The sequence below is a fragment of the Hyla sarda genome, chromosome 4 (genome assembly GCF_029499605.1).
Source record: "Hyla sarda isolate aHylSar1 chromosome 4, aHylSar1.hap1, whole genome shotgun sequence".
Lineage (NCBI taxonomy): Eukaryota > Metazoa > Chordata > Amphibia > Anura > Hylidae > Hyla > Hyla sarda.
This window is the reverse complement of record NC_079192.1, coordinates 287145022-287169280: the sequence shown is the minus strand read 5'-3', so window position 1 is coordinate 287169280 and position 24259 is coordinate 287145022. Positions and strand designations below refer to the sequence as shown.

Below are 24259 nucleotides of genomic sequence, written 5' to 3'. Positions count from 1 at the left end.
CAAGTAGACATATTGTATATGTGAATCCAAAAAAAAAAATATTTGGAATATCCATTTTCCTTACAAGCAGAGAGCTTCAAAGTTAGAAAAATGCCAAATTTTCAATTTTTTCATCAAATTTGGGGATTTTTCACCAAGAAAGGATGCAAGTTACCACAAAAATTTACCACTATGTTAAAGTAGAATATGTCACGAAAAAACAATCTCGGAATCAGATTGATAAGTAAAAGCATTCCAGAGTTATTAATGTTTAAAGTGACAGTGGTCAGATGTGCAAAAAAGGGCTGCATCCTAGAGGTGAAAATGGGCTGTGTCCTTAAGGGGTTAAAACAAGTCAAAATGAGGCTCAGTAGTGTGTGTGGCCTCCACATGCCCGTATGACCTCCCTACAATGCCTGGGCATGCTCCTGATGAGGTGGCAGATGGTCTCCTGGGGGATGTCCTCCAGACCTGGACTAAAGCCTGGAGCGAGACATGATGTCCCAGATGTGCTCAATCGGATTCAGATCTGGAGAATGGGCGGGCCAGTCCATAGCATCAATGCCTTCCTCTTGCAGAAACTGCTGACACACTCCAGCCACATGAGGTCTAGCTTTGTCTTGCAATAGAAGGAACCCAGGGCAAACCGCACAAGCATATGGTCTCACAAGGGGTCTGAGGATGAGGATCTCATTTCTGTACCTAATGGCAGTCAGGCTACCTCTGGTAAGCACATGGAGGGCTGTGCAGCCCCCCCAAAGAAATGCCACCCCACACCATTACTGACCCACCACCAAACCGGTCATGCTGGAGGATGTTGCAGGCAGCAGAGCATTCTCCATGGCGTCTCCAGACTCTGTGACATCTGTCACATGTGCTTAGTGTGAACCTGCTTTCATCTGTGAAGAGCACAGGGCGCCAGTGGCGAATTTGCCAATCTTGTTGCTCTCTGGCAAATGCCAAACATCCTGAACGGTGTTGTGCTGTAAGCCAACCCTCACCTGTGGACGTCGGGCCCTCATACCACCCTCATGGAGTCTGTTTCTGACTGTTGTAGTGGACACATGCACATTTGTGGCCTGCTGGAGGTAATTTTGCAGGGCTCTGGCAGTGCTCCTCCTGCTCCACTTTGCACAAAGGCGGAGGAAGCGGTCCTGCTGCTGTGTTGTTGCGCTCCTACGGCCTCCGCCACGTCTCCTGATGTACTGGCCTGTCTCCTGGTAGTGCCTCCATGCTTTGAACACTACGCTGACAGACACAGCAAATCTTTTTGCCACAGCTCACATTGATGTGCCATCCTGGATTAGCTGCACTACCTGAGCCACTTGTGTGGGCTGTAAACTCTGTCTCATGCTACCATCAGAGTGAAAGCGCTGCCAGCATTCAAAAGTGACCAAAACTTCAGCCAGGAAGCATAGAAACTGAGAAGTGGTCTGTGGTCACCACCTGCAGAACCACTCCTTTATTGGGGGGTGTCTTGCTAATTGCTTATAATTTCCACCTGTTGTCTGTTCCATTTGCACAACAGCATGTGAAATTGATTGTCAATCGGTGTTGCTTCCTAAGTGGACAGTGTGATTTCACAGAAGTGTGATTGACTTGGAGTTACATTGTGTTGTTTAAGCGTTCCCTTAATTGTTTTGAGCAGTGTGTGTGTGTATGTATATATATATATATATATATATATATATATATATATATATATATATATATATTGGCAGACATCATTTATAATGGTATATAATAATATTATTACGAATTAATATATTTTTGTAAACTTACATATTGCCAATATGTTCCTTAGCACTATAAAAAGATTGTCATCACTCACACAAGTTTCTGTTATGGTCATTTAAATAAACCTTTGACATTTTGCACAGACATGCCAAAAGTTTAGATCAGTCAGGGTCTCAGTACTAACATCCCTTCTGATTGTTGGATATAGCCAGATAAAGCATCTGCAGCTGTTTTCTTTGCTTGTGCCTTATTTTACTTATTGCAGGAGACGGTCTCCATAGACTTATAGTCGCACACTTCCCTTGGCTATATCTAGAGATCTGTGGGGTCCCAGCATGTAGATTCTACTAAAACCCTGACTGTTCTGAACTTCCGACATGTCTGTGCAACATGTCAAAATGCCCTAACAAAGCAAAAATATACAGTTACTACTGTGATCACTAATTCTACAATATATTCATCTGGAGAATTAACAAATTTCCCTTATTTTGTCCATCACGGGTAGAAGGAACCGGGGGAAGGGGGGGGGGGGTAGAAAGTATGAGTAGAGTGTAAGGGGAGGTACAATAACACTGTGTTTGAGTATTACATTTCATTTTGTGTCACAACATATACATCTAACATGCCTATAGGCTTCCATTAGCCAGTTATATGCCAAAATTTGTCCTTTGGAATACGTTTGGCCAGTTTACATCTGTATACTTTCTTATACTTTATTGCAAAGTGTAGTGGACTGAGTCTCTTAATACAACTTTATTCAAGGAAACATATATGTGTGTTTACATTTTTAACCCATGGTAGTCAATGGCAGACTTATTCAACTGCATAGGCACAGAGTAGCTGCTTACATCTAGGGCATATTTTTATTGGCACTTTTCAAGTGTGAACCTAACCTTAGTTTGTCCGAAACAACAAGTAGTTATGTGAAAATACATTAATCAATTTCTATGGACTATGTTGTTCTGTCGTTTTTATTAACTCCCTAAATTCATCATCATAAATCAGGACCAGTCTGAGAATCTGAATAGGTTTCAGGTTCCAGATGTGCTACTTCTTTAGAAATTTATGGACTAGGGGTGTAGTTGGGAATGTTGAGACTTGCAGCAACTACTTGATATTACTCCGTCACTGTCCACTGAAATTCTCAGATCCCTTCTTTACATGATGAGCATCATATTCATTGCAGATAACCATATTTCATGAACACGTATTAGGAGGAGATTTATCAAAACCTGTACATAGGACAAGTTGCTGAGTATCCCATAGCAACCGATCAGATTGCTTCTTTCATTTTTCAGAGGTCTTTTCAAAAATAAAAGAAGCGATTGGATTGGTTGCTATGGGCAACTAAGCATCTGGACAGGTTTTGATAAATCTCCCCCATGGTATGCTGAGAATTAAAATAAAAAAAATCATGATAGCTTAATTGCAAGTATTGTGTGCACCCATAAAGGACTTAAGAGGGGAGAGAACTTACTTATAGGGGTTTTTGATTTCACATATTAATGCACGATCTCTGCAAAATGTGTACTGTGAATGAAGCTGAAAGAAGTTGGCTCTGTTCACTGCATAGTGGCTATGCCTGGTTACTGCAGTACAGTAACCCTACTACTTGCTGGGTGACGGGGGTTGGATAGGCCAACCATACGTGGATTTGAAAACCCCTATATATATATATATATATATATATATATATATATATATATATATATACTCACAGTGTATGTATGTATATCTATCTATCTATCTATATATATATATATATATATATATATATATCAATAACCATTCATGCTACAGGTACAGATGAGCAAACTTTTCAAAAGTGTGGCTCAACAGGTTTGCCGATTCTGTTCAAAAAGCTTTGTATAGGTTTGAGATGAAACCAGACCTCAGCAATAACCCCAAATCTTGTGTATAATAATGTCTAAGAGGCCTAAAAGCCCTGTCTAACACTGTTGGGGCACCTAGGAGTATATCCAAATATTTTGGAACCTTCTAAAGCTAAAAAAAAAGGTTAGAAAAGTATTCCTTTTTGGTGGCATTTGCCTGCTAGTGGTAATATGCACACAAAGGTATTAGAAGAAGCACTTGCTTTTTATAAGCTGTCCAAAATGTTTTATTTTTTTGTTAAAAATGAAAAGCCGCCCCCCCAAAAATCTGGGAGTAGCAGCAGAAGGGTGGTGGTAGAAGTAGCTGTATCAGTAGTACAGGAGAGTGGATCTGTGCTTTAAGCGCTACTCTGTTGCTAGACATATTATTTCCTATCCAAAGGACCCCCAGCGATCTCCATGCAGGCACCGGGAGTTCTGAACAGGCCGTGGTCATGATGTCACACCATGTCCCCTCCATTCATGTCTAAGGGAGGGACGTGACGGCTGCCATGCCCCCTCCCATAGACATGAAGAGAGGGGGTGTGGAATGATGTCATGACCACGCCTGCCCAAACCCAGCATTCTGAACATAATGTTCAGAATGTCGGGTGCCTGCATGGAGATTGCAGGGGTCCCAGTAGCCATACCCCCGCGATCAGACATTTTACCCCCTATCCTTTGTCTAGCAATGGAGTACCCCTTTAAATAGGTACGGTACTAGTGAACATCAGGTGGTGGACTGGTGGTAGTAGGTGCGAGTGGACAGCAGGTGTGGTGTAGCAAGTGGTGTAGTAGAAGCGACTCAACTGCAGAGGTGGTAGACATGGCAAATCTACTGGAGGGGAAATGGACTGGAGGTAGTGGTTGCTATTAGACAGCAAGGGTAGTAGTAGCCAGTCTTCAGCAGCAATGGAATATCTAATTAATGGCATCAGACACAGCAGTTTTAAAATTCTCAATCCAATGCCTCATTTCATTTAACAAAAGTGAGTTTTTCCCCATATTTTGTCTTACAATCATTTTTACCTAGGTGTTGAAGACTCCACCTGCCACACTGAATACTCAACACTGCAGGGTGGATAAGACAGAACACCAATAGCAAAATGGTCAAGTTTTGGCCAATGGTTTTATCCCTGCTGTTGCTGCTATCAACTCCTAGAGGTGTAGCACTGGAAGAGGCAGTTGTTTGCCATTTTCCGAGGGCCCAGTTGGTGTTGTCTCCATTCCATACTGCAATGGTTGGTTTTCATAATCATCATTACTGTCATCATGTTGTGTGGGTAATACATCCCCTATCCCTTCATATAAATGCTGGTGAAAGGGACAATCCACAATCATAGGTGACTCAGCTGAAGAGACACCTCTCTAAATCTCCCTCCGCTAGGAAGGACGTTTGAGCGCCATTGTTGCAGCTAATTGTGATTGACACGGCACTCCCACCTCATGGTAGGCCAAGCCGGCAACATCACAAAGTAATTTGCAGGGCCTTCATCAGGACTTCCAGGAATGCTGCCAACCACCAGAGATGGTGGCATCAAAAGCTGCACCAGAGCTAGTCAAGGTAAGTTCATTACCTTGAATGTACATTTATTAGCTTGGCATGGGGGCATGAACCATCAGTAGGAAGGGTCACCACTTTATTCTAGCTAAGGAACCTAAAGTCAATGTAGTAGGGCATTAAACCAAAAACTGGTCACTTAGAATGCAAAATGTTCATATGTGTGTTATGAATCAACATGAGTGGACCCCAATAGAGTCCAATACTATCTATAAAATAAAACTTTAATAAAGAAGCATTGCATCATTTCAGTTTGGAAACCAGTAACAATTCCTTGAAGTAGTAGTAAACTTTAAGATATATGATCAGTACAGAAACTTCCAGAGGATAGGGGTTAAGATGTCTGATCACAGGGGTCCTGCCACTATGTGCATCACTCCCCCTTCCCATAGACATGAATGGAGGGCATGTGGCGTGACATCACGACCACTGCACTGTCCCGCCTCTGCGACCCCCGCGATCAGACATCTTACCGCTTATCCTTTGGATAGGGGATAAGATGCCTAGTACGGGAGCACCCCTTTAAGCCTTTCCACACCTAGACCATTTCTGAGTTAAGCACAAAAGGGGCAGATGTATTTAGACTAGTGGTTCACTTGCCAGCCTTAAACTACATTTTCCTTGAGTATGACTCACACGGCGGAAATTCCGTGCAGACTTCCACTTGGAATGTCCACATGGAATTTCTGCTGCAGCAGTGTCCCGTTTTATTCAACGGGATTCTACTTCACTGTGCACACGGCAGAATTTCCGCAACAAATGTTTCTATGTATGGAATGTCCGCACAGAGATTTTCCGTGCAGATATTCTGCTGTGTGAACGCGGCCTAAGAGGTACTTTATTCTTAACACATTTGGAACATCTTTGGCTGCATATTCTCCTTTTATTTCTCGAAAATCTTCATTGCAGGTATATTAATCCATACAATAACAATTAATCCCTACAAAAACAATACTGGAGCAGAAATTAATACAGACACAGCTACTTCTTCTGACGCTATGTTTTGGGGTCAGGAGTTGAAGTGACTGCATCTATATTAGTGACAAAAGTGACAAAATTGGGTTGTTAGTTACAACATATGGCTTTGTTATTATTATTTATTATTATTATTATTATTAATACGATCCCTGCATATTTGTTTAGTGAGCTGTATGGGAGTTTAACAGAACTCTGACATCGCATTCTATGATTGTGAGCTTCATTGTATTACAAGTTCAGCAGCAAATCTGTGTTCAGTTTTTTTGCCAGGAAGCTGGTGAATATTGTCTTATAAATTCCGCCCAAGCTTTTTATTATTAGATTGGATATAACAGAAGATATGTTGTAAATATTTGGTTATTTATTATAAAGTGTTCAAGAGCAATTCACAAGTTTGCATGATGGATTTGCCAGGAACATTTATATTGGTGATGTATTGCTGATGTATGGCATTTGGAATTGCATAGGTTATCAATTCATTATGTCTGATTTCAAAGCTTTGCGCTCCCACCTACCAACTTCACAGGCAGTCCCATAAAACATCTCACATATTCAGTCATTTACAAATGATGGATTACGTGTCTTCCAATTCCTTGGATACCTTACTTGGAAACAAGGATTATTCATGATAACTGTATGTTTAAACCATAGGCTGCTTAATAGTTGCTTCACTATTTACTTTCCCGGTAATTCACTTGTATACAACTATAAACCTGTTATTTTTATGGTCATATCAGTAAGCATGAAATAACAGTTAACCTATAGGACAGCCCATTTTGGTGCTACATATTATGCATTTCTATTTGGGCATTTATCATGCAGTGTAAAGTTACACTGCAACTTTTTATACTTGTCATTACAATATTAGCTATTAACGGACATAAAACCTAAATTGTTTCTATAATGTGCCTTCACTAACCTTGGATTTAACAATGAAAAAGAAAGTACACGAGGGGCGTGGTCTGCATGGGGAGCTGAGCAGATGTGTATGTGCGGAGCTCCCCCTTCCCCGTTACAATTACCCTGATTCTCTACCCTGTGGCCCAACTCTTCCTCACTCTGCAAGTGGGGAGGGATTCCAGGCAACATCTAGAGGCTCCTGGTGCGTGTTGGCGGCAGTCGGCTGGGTCTGTGCGGTCTGGCGGCAGACGGAAGATCCCGGGCGATGTCAAGTGGCTGCAGTGAGGGAGTGGAGAGCGCTGCCTGGAGAGGTGGTGAGCGGAGGAGAGTCCAGGGGGTCTCGTGCTGTGAGCTGGCCGCCCCCCCTCCCCCTTGCTGGATTGCGGTGGGTCCTAGATGAGAACAGGCTTCCGCCATCTTAGGCTTTTGTGGGTGGGGCTTCATCTGGTCCTCAGTCTCCTGGGAAACTCACACCGACGCGAACTGATGGTGCTGCCGGGTTGTGTGTGAGAGGGAGACTAAGTGCTCTAGAGAAGAGATACAGGTTCTCTACTGCCATGAGTTCCCTGAAAGGGTTAAAGCACCTAGACCTGTTCCTCAGCCTCTTCCTGAAAAAGCTGAAGGAACTGATCCTGTGGCTTTCCTAGAATCATGGCTTAAAGAAATCCTGCCTGCTGACACCTTCTCTACCTTCTTCTCGGTGGAACGAGCTCACCGAGTCCCGACTAGGCCTCCCATCCCTGGGGGTCCACCCCGGCCCTTCCTGGCTAAACTTTTGCACTTCAATGATAGAGATGCCATACTGAGGGTGGTACGCATTAAAGGGGAAGTCCTCTTCGGTGACAGCAGGATCTCCTTCTATCCGGACTTCTTTGTGGAGCTCTGAAAGTAAAGGACCCAATGTACAGAAGTCAGAGCTAAGCTGCACTCCAAGGGATATAGCTATGCCATGTATCCAGCTCGCCTGAGGGTGGTGGATGGCACCTCCATGAAGTTTTTCCCCTCTCCGGCTGAGGCATTGCAGTGGGCGGAGGCAACCCCTAGAGTTGCTCAGCTACTGGACTGATTATATTGCTGGACTGCTTGATTTTCCTCCTTATTAATTAGTGTTGTAGGGAGTTGAGAATAATTACCGAGGTAAGAGTCCATGTTAGGACCTACCCTTGGGTAAGATTAGTGGGTTTAATGGACATATTGACTTACTAGGGGTGGTGGGAGGCGGTGGTTGAGTGGTTTTAGGTAGTTCTTGCACTCGCCCGATTGTGTTTTTAGTTAAGGCTCTAGGTCTGTACTGGTTCTGTTAGTGTTAGACAGGGAATTGTTTCTGGGATTCTTTAATTAGTTTTCTTTGTTTGCTAACTGTTCAGTGGTTGTGGCCAGTCTGTCTGTGTTTGTAGTGTGAATGAATGTGGTGTGCCTGGGAGCTCACCTCACGTGGTCCTTTGAAATTGCAATTATTTCTTCTGTTGTTATCTTTTTGGTGTGTCACAATGGGGTCCCTTAAACATATTAGTTGGAATGTCTGAGGCCTTAATTAAAAATTTAAAAGGGCACTATGTCTAGATTTTGTTAAACGTCACTCCCCACATGTGATATGTCTGCAAGAAACGCATTTAACAGGTCAGAAAGGGTTGGCCCTCACTATCACTCCTCCTAATCCTCTTCGGCTAGGGGGGTTTCGGTTCTGGTGTCGAAATCCCTGCTCTTGGGGATTTCTCAGGTCACATGTGATCACTTTGGCAGATATGTTATTTTACGTTGTTCTCTGTCTTCCTTCTCCTTTATTTTAATCTCTTTGTATGTCCCTCCTCCCTTCCATGTAGAGTTATTAGATATCATTACGGATAGTTTGACATCTATTCCTACTGACCCTGCTCTTTTTTTAGGTGATTTCAGTACTGTTTCTGAGACCCGGCTTGATCGTACCAGTGCTATGGACCCCGGCTTTTCTGCACTTGCTTCTTGACACCTGGCGTTGGGCCTTACTGAATTATGATGCTGGAAATATCCGGAGGACTCTGTCTATTCCTCAGTGCACAAGTCCTTTTCCCCCATTGATCTCGTATTTTCCACAGCAGATCTGCTGCCCACAGTTAGTAATGTGTGCTACACTAATAGAGGGATCTGGGGTCATTCTGCCCTGGTAGTTACTCTTTTCTTGGGCCCCTGGCAGTCCTCTAGAATATGGAGAATGCACCCGTGATGGGTTCAGACTGAAGAAGTTTCTTCCTCCCTGGAGGTAGCACATAGTGATTACTGGATACATAATGCCTCACATCCGGATGTTTCAGTACAATGGGATGCCTATAAAGCAACTATACGGGGTGCATTTCTGGTGGGAGTGGCGGGCAAGAGGGCTGAGTTGGGTGCCAGGGAGAGGGCGCGGCAGTCAGAAATTGGGATGTTAGAGGCCGAATTGTCATGAATCCCTTTTCTACTGCTGATCGGGCATGGGCTAAGGTTCAGAGGTCCCTTTTGATCATCCAGAAGGATAGGATTCACCTGAAATTTGCTGAGGCAGCTTTATTCGAGTTTGGGGACAAGAATGGTAAATTACTAGCATAACTATCGAGAGAGACACGACCTGATAGTAGTTCTCCTCAAGCCTGGAAAAGATCCAACTAAGCCAGACTCTTCTCTTCTTAATGTAGATATTAAAATATTGGCGAAGGTTCTGGTGAACAGGATTAAGGGAGTGATTTCTTCAGTAGTTCACCCTGACAAGACCGAGTTTATGCCGGGTAGAGTCACAGATATTAAAGGGGTAGTCCAGTGGTGAAAAACGTATCCCCTATCCTAAGGATAGGGGATAAGTTTGAGATCGCGGGGGGTCCGACCGCTGGGGCCCCATGCGATCTCTCTGTACAGGGCCCCGGCTCTCCGCCGAGATAGCGGGTGTCGACCCCCGCACGAGGCGGCGGCCGACACGCCCCCTCAATACATCTCAATGGCAGAGCTGGAGATTGCTGAAGGCAGCGCTTCGGTTCTGCCATAGAGTTGTATTGAGGGGGCGTGTCGGCCGCCGCCTCGTGCGGAGGTCAACACGCCCCCTTCCCGCGGGCTGTCGGGGCTCCGTACAGGAGATCGCAGGGGGCCCCAGCGGTCGGACCCCCCGCGATCTGCAACTTATCCCCTATCCTTAGGATAGGGGATAAGTTGCTCACCACTGAGTCACCACTGGACTACTCCTTTAATGTCAAGAGGTTGCAGCTTAACATTTCTGCAGCAGAGGGCCATGCCTCTCTTGGTTATGTAGTTAACCTGGATATCTATAAGGCCTTCGTCCTGTTGAATGGCACAATATTTGGTGCCTGATGCGAGTCCTCTGCTTCAAACCTGTGTTTCGGGCTTGGGTCAAGTTGCTATATGATTGTCCTAGGGCCCGTATAAGTACCAATCTGATTCCTTTGCAGGACTGCTCACTGTCTCCTTTTTTATTTGCGCTTGCAGTAGAACCCTTGGCGGTGGCAGTCCATGCCTCTGACTCTATTAAGGGAGTACCTAGAGGTCCCCTAGTTGAGAAGGTCTCTATGTATGCTGATGACACCCTGATCTATTTAGCTGATGCTATGGGCTACCTAGTTGCATTATTTAACTTGTTAGATTGATTTGGGGCGGTTTGGAGTCTGAGAGTCAATTGGGCTAAATCATCACTCATGCCATTGACGAGAGAAGGAGTGGTCCCCTCTATGCTGCCTAATGGTCTACAGGTGGTCTCTAGGTTCCGTTATTTGGGGGTGGAGGTGTCTGCTCTTTATTCTGAGTTTATGGCTCTTAATTTATACCCCCTTTTGGAGACTACAATAGTGTGGCTACAGTCTTGGGCGTCCCTGCCGTTATCACTTGCAGGTAGGGTCAATATTTTTTTAGATGATTTTTCTCCCAAATTTCTTTATCTTTTTCATCTGTCACCCATCATTCCCCCTCAAAGGTGTTTTTGTTGAATTAAACAAACCTCAGAGATTTGGACAGGCACTACTCCAGGCGCCAAAACAACATAGGGGCCTTGCAGCTCCAAATATGCATAACTATTTCTTGGCACAGCTGGTCTACGCAGCCTGGTTGATTGACCTGGACCTCTCCAACATATTTACAACCCTGGCAAGTGCAGTGGTAGGTTTGTATGAAACTCTGTGTTATATAGATGTCCTTACTCCTCCTCATTGTTGACGTCTAATAAAACTGTTGCAGCAGTCTGGTTGTTGGTTTCTGGACGCTTCCCTCATCTGGTGGTTTCTCCTAGAACACCTTTCTGGGGCAACCTTCACTTAGAACACTTGTGAGAGTTGGAGGCAGCAGGGTTCTGGAGCTCCCATGGAGTTAAGTTCGTTATGCACTTGTTTGGGGAGGACTGTGTCTTTCCCTAATTTGCTGATTTTCAAAATCGGTTGGGGGTTGTTCTGGACTGTTTTGTATTGCGGTTTATTCTGTGTTATATGAAAACTGAAAAAAAAAATATTTAAAAAAGAAAAAGAAAGAACTCTAAGACTCAGCTAAAAACACAGCTAAGTTAAAATCCTGAAAATAAAAAAAACTTACAAGAATTAGCTCTATGGCTTCTAAATAACAAATTAATGATAATGTAAACATAGAACAACAAGAAAAACAGAAACACAGGACCAGAACATGGAGCACATAAGAAACACACTTGGAGAAGTGTGGGCAAAATTTTACTTTATAATCCACTTGTAGAGTCTTTGCATCTTGTGTGTCTAAAGTGGCCTGTGGCTTTTAAAAAAGGGAGGTAGAGCTGGAACCCAATGGCTCCATGCTCTGACTTAGGACCCAATTAATAATGAAGATCCATGGGGATCTGAGGTTCTGTGACAAAATTCGGATCCATTTGGAAATGGGGCTCTGGGCAATATCTCAGCTTGCCCACCTTAACACTAACCCTGAATACCCTGCCCTTACATAGGACAGCACATTTAGCTGACAGATCCACTTCAAGCTTTATTTACATGAATCAGGAAAAACTGTTTATCCAAATTTTTTCTAATATATTATTATTATACATATGAATACAGATTTTTCCTACTCTCTTGCTATTGAGTTATTACAGTATGTGTAGGGCATAAATAACAGTGATGTTTAATGCTTTTGGCTCCTTCAACCTCCAGATTTTTATCTTTTGCAGTAAAACAGAGATGAAGAAAAAAACAACACCTGAAAGGGAAAAGGAATGCACAGTAGCCTGACCCTTCTGAAGTGAAACATAATAAATGTTGTTTTGTGCAATCCGGATTAGATCCCTAGTCTGCAGCTGTCAGCAGCCTCTTTTTCCTGTGAAAGCTTCATTAATATCTGAGCAGTATCCCTGGATGAAAAGATTGTTTTGGAGAGGATTATATCTAAAATATTATACTGTACATCTAAATCTTTAAAGAAAATCACAGGCCAGACAAAATGTATACCTAGAAAGTTTGTTAGTAAGAATGTTGTGTAACAGATAATTGAGATGAATAAACACAGTACTAATACAGAACATGACTATACAAAAACACACAAATATGGTCTGTGTATAGGAAAGCCTTTACATGTGAGTCAATGCAACAATTTGTTTACTTCAAAAGAAACACCAAAATAACTAAGGAAGAGAGAGAGACACTTAGCATAATATATGAAAAGAATCTATTTTTATATGAATATAAAGCCAAAGCTTATTACAATAACTATATAGTAGAGTAATATCAGGACAATGTCAAACAGAGGGTACCATAGAGGAAATTTAAGTAGAAGCAATCTTATTGGTTCCTGTGGACAATTGTTCCACTGTTCCTTTGTGCAAGGTTTGATGAATCTCCCCCAAGTGTTTTTTTTTCTAATTTAGATAACTAACTTTATCTTTTGACAGATAAACTACCGCTCAGCTAATAAAGAAACAGTTTATGGGGCAATTATGGCTGAAAAAGAAGCAGTGATAAAGAACCTTGTGCCTGGAGAAGACTACATATTTGAGGTCCAAACAATTAAAGGGGAGCAACATAGTGTCCCAATACACAAAACAGTTAGTACTAGTAAGTATTCCCTGGATTTTCCTTATGGGCCACTGGCCCAAGGCGATGAGCAACTCTGTGAAAAAGGTCACTGGCTCCTCACTGCCAAATGTGTACTATTATTAATGCAGTGAAAGTTAATTATGTAGCCTCTATTCACCAACAATGCAATACTGTGTTGTAAAAGTTTCAGGTTTTTAACCTAAAAAATACATAGAAAAAAAAAAAACAGAACAGGAGAAATGGCGTTATCTTGTGCTGTTACCCTTTCACGTTTTAGAGATGGATAGCAGTGGATATAGGTGTACGTAAGTAGTGGAGTTTTGCAGCAGGCACAACATTGTTACGGGCTTGTAGAAATATCTATCTTTAGCAGGCAGGAACAGCCATCATCCAGCACTAAGATCCAGGATGGAATGGTGAAGAAAGGAGAGCAGTCGTGGAAGTTTGGTGGATGCCTCGAATGGTGCTAACTGGAAAATGATGCAACTGTTAAGATACTGATGTTATAAAATAATAAAAGTTTGGCCAATTGGATGGACTACTCGTTTTGAGACGTACACTTCTCTTTTCCTCAGGTCCACTTGAGGAAGAGAGAAGTGTATTTCTCAAAATGCGTAGTCTGTCCAATTGCCTAAAATAAACTTTTATTGTTTTGCTATAAGCCTGTGAACGGTTGTATCTGTCACGATTCGGCAGGCTGGAGGTGGATCCTCTGTGTCAGAGAGGGATTGGCGTGGACCGTGTCGGTGGACCGGTTCTAAGTTGCTACTGGTTTTCACCAGAGCCCGCCGCAAAGCGGGATGGTCTTGCAGCGGCGGTAGCAACCAGGTCGTATCCACCGGCAACGGCTCAACCTCTCTGACTGCTGAGATAGGCATGGTACAAGGGATAAGGCAAGAGCAAGGTCGGACGTAGCAGAAGGTAAGGGCAGGCAGCAAGGATCGTAGTCAGGGGCAACGGCAGGAGGTCTGGAACACAGGCTAGGAACACTCAAGGAAAGGCTTTCTCTGGCACAAGGGCAACAAGATCTGGCAAGGGAGTGCAGGGGAAGTGAGGTATAAATAGGGAGTGCACAGGTGGAAACTAATCAGGGAGATTGGGCCAGGCACCATCATTGGTGCACTGGCCCTTTAAATTGCAGAGACCCGGCGCGCGCGCGCCCTAAGGAGCGGGGCCACGCGCACAGGGACAACACAGACGGGGAACGGGTCAGGTACGGGGGCCGAGATGCGCATCGCGAGCGGGCGTGTCCCGCATCGCGAATCGCATCCCGGCTGGGAGCAATATCGCAGCGCACCCGGTCAGCAGGTCTGACCGGAGCGCTGCGAATAAGAGAACGCTGCAAGCGCTTCGGGGAGGAGCGGGGACCCGGAGCGCTCGGCGTAACAGTACCCCCCCCCCCCCCTTGGGTCTCCCCCTCTTCTTGGAGCCTGAGAACCTGAGGACAAGACTTTTGTCCAGGATGTTGTCCCCAGGTTCCCAAGACCTCTCCTCTGGGCACTTAACTACAAAGGGTCCAAGATAACGTGGTCCCAGATTAAAACTGGGGACACGGAAGCGGATATACTTGGTGGAGAGCCACACAAAAACAGGAGGAGTTCTTCTTTTTTCTTCGGCAAGCTTCTTCACCCGGGATGAGGCTAGTATGAGGGATTTTAGAGTCTTTTTCCAGACGGTGGCGAAGCCCCGGGAAACCTCCAACAGCGGGCGCACAAGAAGGCGTGGGAGTGGGGAGGGAGGGAAGAGGGTAAAGCTTGGCACGGGGCAGAGTGTTAACAGGACGGGGGCTGTGAGGAGGAGACACAGCATAGTCCAGATAGGCCTTGGGGAGACCAGGTAAAGGAGGAGACACAGAGGTTTGACTGACGGGACTGGGAGCAGACGTGAGGCATTTTCTGTGGCAAGAACCACCCCAGCTCTTGATCTCCCCGGTGGTCCAGACAAGGGTAGAGGAGTGGCGTTGGAGCCATGGCAGACCGAGGAGGACTTCAGAGGAGCATTTGGGCAAAACAAAAAGTTCAATTTTTTCGAGATGCAGTTCCATACTCAAGAGCAGGGGTTCTGTGCGGTAACGCACAGTGCAGTATAGAAGTAAATCTTTCTTTCTGCGGCGAGTCCTCTCTTCAGGGGTCAGGCGAGACCGATCCACTTGCATAGCCTCCTCGGCGGGAGGCACAGGGGTGGATTGCAAAGGATACTGTGAGAGAGATGCTCCGAGCGGTGTGGCCCATGGCAGGGCCTTCCCAGGCAGGAGACCACGGCAGAGTCTAGAGTCCCCATCAAATTTGTCCGGCAGGGACAAGCGGGGGTTAGGAGCGGACGGTCGCTGCGGAGGAGTTGCAGGAGCCGGCGGAGGAGATGGTTGTTGCTGTTGCAGCTGCTGTGTCTGTGACTGAAGTTGCTGTATCTGCGGCAGCAGCTGCTGTATCTGTGATTGAAGTTGCTGTGTCACGGTGGTCAAGTATGACATCTGGTGATTTCGTTGGGTGATCATTAGGGATTGCTTGGCGATCACCGTGGAAATGTCGGCAAGACTTGACAGCGGCACCTCAGCGGAATCCATGGCCGGATCTACTGTCACGATTCGGCAGGCTGGAGGTGGATCCTCTGTGTCAGAGAGGGATTGGCGTGGACCGTGTCGGTGGACCGGTTCTAAGTTGCTACTGGTTTTCACCAGAGCCCGCCGCAAAGCAGGATGGTCTTGCAGCGGCGGTAGCAACCAGGTCGCATCCACCGGCAATGGCTCAACCTCTCTGACTGCTGAGATAGGCATGGTACAAGGGATAAGGCAAGAGCAAGGTCGGACGTAGCAGAAGGTCAGGGCAGGCAGCAAGGATCGTAGTCAGGGGCAACGGCAGGAGGTCTGGAACACAGGCTAGGAACACTCAAGGAAAGGCTTTCTCTGGCACAAGGGCAACAAGATCCGGCAAGGGAGTGCAGGGGAAGTGAGGTATAAATAGGGAGTGCACAGGTGGAAACTAATCAGGGAGATTGGGCCAGGCACCATCATTGGTGCACTGGCCCTTTAAATTGCAGAGACCCGGCGCGCGCGCCCTAAGGAGCGGGGCCGCGCGCACAGGGACAACACAGACGGGGAACGGGTCAGGTACGGGGGCCGAGATGCGCATCGCGAGCGGGCGCGTCCCACATCGCGAATCGCATCCCGGCTGGGAGCAATATCGCAGCGCACCCGGTCAGCAGGTCTGACCGGAGCGCTGCGAATAAGAGAACGCTGCGAGCGCTTCGGGGAGGAGCGGGGACCCGGAGCGCTCGGCGTAACAGTATCATTTTCCGGCTAGTGCCATTCTACGCATCCATCTTTTAAAAAACAATGCTAACTTTTTAGCCAAATTAGTACGTTTAAAATCCCTAAAATTTTCTGTATAAGCGGTATGAGTGCTGATTTTTTGTGCCGTGATCTGTACTTTTTATTAATACCATATTTGCATATATAAAACTTTTAATACATTTTTTATCAATTTTTTTGGGAATAAAGAACCAATTTTGGCATTTTTTAAATATTTTTATTTTATTTTTAATTATATTAATTATATTTTAATAGTTCAAATATTTACACACGCAGCGATACCAAATATGTTTCTAAATTATTTTTTCTTTTTTACACTCTTTGGGGGTGAAATGGGGAAAATGGGACAATTTGCATTTTTATTGGGGGAGGGGATTTTCTCACATTCTTTTAACTTTTTTTTTTTTTGCAGTTTAATAGTCCCCATAGGGGACTTTTTATAGAAATAATTCGATTGCTAATACTGTTCAGTGATATGCATAGGGGATAGCACTGATCAGTGTTATCGGTCATCTTCTGCTTTGGTCTGCTCAATCTTAGACCAGAACAGAAGACCCGAGGAAGGCAGCGGAGGCAGGTGAGGCGACCTCCGTCTACTGTTCTGGATGATCGGATCTCCGCAGCAGTGCTGCGGGCGATCCGATCCTCCATTTTAGTCACAGCAGCGCTGCAGATGCCGTGATCTGTATTGATCACGGCATCTGAGGGGTTAATGGCGGACATCCGTGCTATCGCTATTAGCAGCCGGGACCTGCTTCACATGACCCGACCATCACTCCAATGCTCGCGGTTATGTATAAGACGTAAATTTACGTCCTGGTGCGTTAAGTACCACCTCACCAGGAAGTACATTTACATCCTGCGTCGTTAACGAGTTAAAGTGTCTCTAATTTTTTATCTTAATTTCTTCAGTAGTATCAGCAGAACAGGTCAATACCAGAAATCTAATAGGTTGCAGAAATCTTGATATATCATTCATACTCAACACTATTTTAGAATTAAATTATCACTTTGCCATGGTATAAATTTGTGTGTTAAAGTGTAAGAAACCAGGCAAACCATGAAACCAATTTAAATTTTAATTATATTTTCTAGCTTAGTTAAAGGGTTTACCCATAAAAATTACATAAAAGTCTGATTGGTGGGGACCACTTGGCTGTTGGAAATCTTCTGTGTCCCATGAAAAGGATTATTCCTCAGTGGATTTGTGCTGGTCAAAATACTAATGTCTGGGGCAATTTGCATCGGACAAAAGCGCCGTCTATTGACATAAATGCAGTCCTGGGACTTCCCTGGCAGATTCCACTGGAAGATTGAACATATTTAATCTACTGCCAGAAACCAATTCATTGTCAAAAGTTAAACTATGGAACTTCCAAAGTGTGAACTGAGCAGCAGAATTCCTACTGCTATCACTGATTGAGTGCTGCCAGGCGGCATCCACGTGAAATATTCCTGTGATTCTCCATAATGTGAATGGGGCCTAAGGCTCAGTAGGATTCCTAGTGGTCAGGTCCATCACTGATCAGATTCATGTTCATGTAAATTTGCATGGCTAAATGAACTTATTTAGAATGTGAATAAAACTTCTTACGCTGTTCTTGTTTTTGTTGTTTTAACTGCAGGACCCCCTGGAATTTGTGGGTTATCTATTAAAGGTGTGAACACTACCACTGCTACTCTGCAATGGGAAGCAGCTGAAAGCAGTTTTACTCATTACAGAATCCTAATAAATAACCAAACATATGTGAGAGACGTTAACATCTCGAAAGCAGAGCCTGAGTATACAGTAACCCATCTGTATCCTGGTGGAGTTTATAATGCCACAGTTCAGAGGGTGAAAGGAAACATACTTGGGGATATTTCAGCTACACAGGTGGTGGCAGGTTTGTTCAGTCTAATCATATATTTTATTCTGTTATTGTCTACATATCCAAATTTTATATACAGCGGTAGGAATTAGTCTTGAACACATTTATATTTAGGCAGATGTTGGCTAAACCCAAGTAATCCATACATAATAAGAAACCGAATAAATAAGCTCAGAAATGTAATTAGGTGTAATAATGTAAAATGACAAGGGGAAAAGGTATTGAACATGCTTACTGATATTTACTTTGTACAAAAGCCTTGTTGGTAATGACAGCTTCAAGACTCCTCTTGTATACAGAAACTAGTCGCTTGTATTCCTCTGGTGTCATTTTGGCCTAATTCTTCCACGCAAACAGTCTTCAAATCTTGAAGGTTCAGTGGGCCTCTTCTATAAATCATGATCTTAAGTTCTTTCCATATATTTTCAATGGGATTTAATTCAGGTGATTTTCTGGGTCATTCTAGCAGCTTTATTTTCTTTCTTTGAAACCATTTGAGATTTTCTTTGAGATCTTTTTTTAGGCCATCAGTTGGGTCTAAACCAGCTGATATTAAATTGTACTGACAAGGGACTGGATTGTACCTTTTAACTCTGTGTCCTGTATAGATTTCTTTAGTTATTGCCTTTACAACATCTCGTAATTATTTTATGTCAATATATTTAGTTAGAAAAATGGTGATGTGTTCAATATTTATTTCACCTGCTTGTTTGCTGGAAATTAAATGATAAATCTCTTAATGTGGAGGCTATTTGAAAGAAAGGCAGAGTCCCTATGGCTCAATACTATAGAGTGGCAAGCCTTACATCTGCTTTATTATGGTAGATCTGAACGACACTGTATTACCAAAATAGAGTCCCCTAGAAACTTTGCTCCTTTGGGGTCACATAGACTTCTTATTTGTATTTTGGCTTCATGCAGCACAAGGATTGTACAGACCCAAAATATGTTACAGTACATGAGCCCATAGATGTAGTGTTGTTCAAGTACAAATGAAGCAGTTAAAAGCGTTAAGAGGCCTAAAAGACAGAAGGGGTGTGTTTCTGTTTTTGTAGATAATCTGTTGATCTGAGGATGCATTTCTCCTACAAAACCATATAAGAAATAACTGATGATGCCAAAAATACATACTAAGAATATTTCTGCACATTTGACAACATATGAGTTAACTCTAGATTTTCTTTTTCACATGTACATAGTTATGCTTTAGCACATATTGAACAAATAAAAGAAAGACTGTGATAGATCCATTGATTAACCCCTTAAGGACTCAGCCCATTTTGGCCTTAAGGACTCAGACAATTTAATTTTTACGTTTTCACTTTTTCCTCATCGCCTTCTAAAAATCATAACTCTTTTATATTTTCATCCACAGACTAGTATGAGGGCTTGTTTTTTGCGCGACCAGTTGTCCTTTGTAATGACATCACTCATTATATCATAACATGTATGGCGCAACCAAAAAACACTATTTTTGTGGGGAAATTAAAACGAAAAACGCAATTTTGCTAATTTTGGAAGGTTTCGTTTTCACGCCGTACAATTTATGGAAATAATTACATGTGTTCTTTATTCTGAGGGTCAATACGATTAAAATGATACCCATTATTATATACTTTTATATTATTGTTGCGCTTAAAAAACGCCGTTCTCCGTACGGGATCATTAACATTTTATTTTAATAGTTCGGACATTTACGCACGCGGCGATACCAAATATGTCTATAAAAAATGTTTTTTTACGCTTTTTGGGGGTAAAATAGGAAAAAACGGACGTTTTACTTTTTTATTGGGGGAGGGGATTTTTCACTTTTTTTTTACTTTTACTTTTACATTTTTTTTTACACTTGAATAGTCCCCATAGGGGACTATTCATAGCAATACCATGATTGCTAATACTGATCTGTTCTATGTATAGGACATAGAACAGATCAGTATTATCGGTCATCTCCTGCTCTGGTCTGCTCGATCATAGACCAGAGCAGGAGACACCGGGAGCCGGACGGAGGAAGGAGAGGGGACCTCCGTCCGGCGTTATGAATGATCGGATCCCCGCAGCAGCGCTGCGGGCGATCCGATCGTTCATTTAAATCGCAAACTGCCGCAGATGCCGGGATCTGTATTGATCCCAGCACCTGAGGGGTTAATGGCGGACGCCCGTGAGATCGCGGGCGTCGGCCATTGCCGGCGGGTCCCTGGCTGCGATCAGCAGCCGGGATCAGCCGCGCATGACACGGGCATCGCTCCGATGCCCGCGGTTATGCTTAGGACGTAAATGTACGTCCTGGTGCGTTAAGTACCACCTCATCAGGACGTACATTTACGTCCTGCGTCCTTAAGGGGTTAATGTTTATATGATATTCAAAGTAATGGCAAAATACATCTGTCTGAAGAACTAATATGGCATAACTCTGCACTCTGCACCTGAATGCTTTAGTCAAAGTAATTTACCAGTTTAACCCATTAACGACCATGGACGTCTATGCTCGTCCAATGGCCGTTAATGGGGTATGACGCGGGTTCCCCACTCGAGCCCGCATCATACCGGCCGGCCCCCAGCTGATTCCAAAATCAGAGAGCCACAAAATGTGATAACTGTTTTACCACACAGATCACTCAGTAGAATTGATAGATAGATGGATGCTTGCATGATTATGTTATATTTTATTATTCATATTAATTAATTTATACTGGGTTAGCTGTACACTGAATTATTATGTAACCTGCCTCTTATATACCATTTGAACTCTTGTTTTTCAATTTCTGTCCCTTTCTCTGTCCATGGTGCTGACTACAACATTTCTATAAATGAAACAATAGATTAGTGACCACAAAGAAAGCCAACAGAGTCCTCAGAGTCTGCTCTATTTATTTTTAGCTAATCTAATTATTTAATCTAAACTTTTATCTCCAGACTTTTATCCCACAAGAAAAGAACAACTACAGATAAAATATTTTCACTTTTTCATATAGGAAAATACATATCAAATATATGGCATGAAGACAACCATCATGGAGTAGATTAAGCAATGATGTCAGATCACCACAGTTTTCAATATGCACATACAATTGAGCATAGTCCTAGGCTTTAAATAAGTACAGCAGTTAGGTAGTTCCCCCATTAGGTATCTATGTCTGTAGGTGGCTGGTTCACCCACTTTGCAGCTAGTCTCTCCCTCATTAGGCAGGTATGTCTCTTGCATTAGGCAGATACTCCCCCATTAGGCAGATATTACCCCGACATTACTTACCAGTATTCAGATAGCCCTTGCCTCAGTAGACGGATAATCCTCCTACTAACCAGATAGTCCCCCCTTCCAGCCACAGGCAGGTAGCTCCCATGCATGTAGCACACATCCCCCACCCCCAAGAGTAGCCCCATGTACGCATAAAGTTGAAAGTGGTGCTCGCTGGCATGGGGATCTGGGGCAATTGTCCTGAATCCCCCAGTTAGTGAGCTCATTTTTGAAGTGGCCAGTTTGAGCGACCACCCAAACCTCCCGCAATTTAATATTTAATCTGCTGGATATCAGGTGATTGGGGGGGGGGGGGATATTTGACCCAGGTACCCAAAGCTGTGGCATACTACCCTGCCTTTGTTGTAGGTATAGCACTGATTAAAATGATCTCCACTTCTCAAAGCCACCCGTGCTTCAATACCCTAAAACGAAAGCCACTCTTTATCCTGTCCATGACCACCATGCCGATTCCTCATCTTCTTTTTGTCAACATTGCAGCTATTCTAAAAGAAGACATGCACAAGTATTTGGCTGTCCAGTAGCATAAATCATAGGACCAAATAGAACTAGGCTCCATCTGTTCATAAGCCCTGTGGCAAACTATTGGATTCCCTTGATGGTATATATATGCCCCATGTAAAATATGGAGTAATATTTTGAGAAAAACAAAGTTCAAAATACAAAGCTTCATACATAAACTTTGTGGAATTAATCAGTGAAGTTGATGCTAATGACAAAAGCTTTTTTTCTTTATAAACTCCTTCCCTACCCCCCTCTGAATTTTTTTTTCACTGACAGAACTGTATGAGACATTATTTTTTACAAGAACATTTGCACTTCTTGTTGTCCCTTTACAAATAATGCATAACAAAACAAAATAATACAATAAATGTACAATATAATAAACGTACTTCAATGTACGATAAAACTGACATTTACTCTTATTTTGTGGGTCAGTGCGATTACAACAATACCAAATAACTTTTGTATTACTTCTTAAAAAAGAAAAAATTCTGGCATTTGTTGTTGTTTTTTTTATGTGCTGTTCACATGCGCGATCAGTAATATTATAATTTAGTAAATCGGAGAATTCCTCATACAGCAATACCAAATATTACCTTAACCTATTTATACAAGATGTGTCGCGGGGCGTCATGAAAGTTGCTATTTGTCAGTATATACACAATTTCTCAGGGAACATTTGACTCACTTTCTCTGAACAGGAAAAATGGGAAAAGGATTTTGGGCTGGGTTCACACCACGTTTTTTGCAATACAGTTCCCGTATCAGGCTTTTGATGAAAAATGAATTCCTCAAAACTGGACTAAACTGTTTCAAAATGTGTGTACAAATTTTAAGCCATATACAGTTATGTCCGGTGGCATCCGTTTTTAAGAAAAAAAATGTATATGTTTTTAACTCTTCACTCCATTGTGAATAAAGTTTCACTTGTTTGATTGAAATTCAAAGAAAAAAAACTTTCGGTGTCAAAAACCGTATGGTGCAAACCGGATGGAACCGTACGCACATAGAGTCCTGTATGGTTCCCATTGACTCCAATGTTAAAAAAAAAAAAAGTGTACGGTTTCCATACAGTTTTTCACCTGGACCAAAAACCGTGGTAGGCTACGGTTTTGGGTACGAGGAAAAAAGGGACAAAACTGTACAGGATGCAAAACGGACACAACTTGATCCATCATTTGGCATACGTTTTCAATGGAGAGTCAATGCATGCGGTTTTCAATATGGTTCCATACGGTTTTCACATTGAAAACATATACGGGAACTGTATTGCAAAAACGTGGTGTGAACCCAGCCTTACAAATGCTCAATAGGATGCTGTTTTGCGTCTGACATATCTCCTATCCATGAGAAAAACACATCTCATTTCTCAACATAGAGTTTACATAACCCCTAACCTGCTTTACAAAATTGGGCTCAGACCTAATGCGTACTGTCCACACTGTCATGGTGGTGACATCCATCTCCTAAATATGTTTTGGGGTTGTTGGGAACTGGAAACCTACTGAAAGGATGTGCTAGACCTGGGTGAGTTTTGAGAAGGTGTTTCCCATGCCCTTGGGGGTTAATCCACTTTTATTTGTGCTGGGTATATCTGATGATAAAAATCTGGATGATTATATACTGCTGGGAATTCAGAGAGTGCTCTGTCAGACCCATATAACTATTGCATCTAAGTAGACTCATCCAGACCCTCCTACTCTCCCTTAGTTTATACTATACTCAAGGGGGGAATTTATATGTTTTATTTATTTTTATTTTTTTGCTGTGGTTTGGTGCAAAATAGATGCACACGCTTTGCATGCAACTTTTTGCCCACAGCACCTTTGAGCGAAAACACTATGGATAATCAAATCTCTGTTTGCAGAGGCAGTGGTCTGGAGTTTATCATTGCACCATACAAAGGGATGTACTGAAGGAACAAATGTGTACCCCCTCAATACATTAGGTGCACATACACAACCCCACAATTTGTATTGTAAAAAAAAACATTCACCTATATGGTACAAAACTTCAACTCCCATTTCCTGACAGTGAGGACCTGCTGGGAATTGTATTTTTGCAACAGCTGGAAGGTCAAAGGTTGGGGATTGCTACGCCTAACATGTCTCTCTATGGTACACAGCTTTAACTCCCAACACACCCTGAGTTTTAATAAATGTGAATAAGCCCAGCACCCCCCCACCAAAAAAAAAAAAATAATTGCCCACTTTTCCCATTTTACTAATAAGAAACGTAAAACAATTAAATAAATAAACATATTTGAAATTTGCTCTTATGTTCCTGCTAATGGATT

General features: G+C 43.1%; 1 protein-coding gene across 5 annotated transcripts in view; it reads left to right on the top strand.

Annotated features, from left to right (window-relative positions):
• PTPRQ (protein tyrosine phosphatase receptor type Q) overlaps window positions 1-24259 on the top strand; it is a 447893-nt gene that overhangs the window by 96832 nt on the left and 326802 nt on the right. For all 5 annotated transcript variants that reach the window (XM_056574450.1, XM_056574451.1, XM_056574448.1 and 2 more), the window contains exons 17-18: window positions 12881-13043; window positions 17958-18218. In XM_056574450.1, the coding sequence (XP_056430425.1) occupies window positions 12881-13043; window positions 17958-18218 (424 nt within the window). The remainder of the gene's footprint in view (window positions 1-12880; window positions 13044-17957; window positions 18219-24259) is intronic.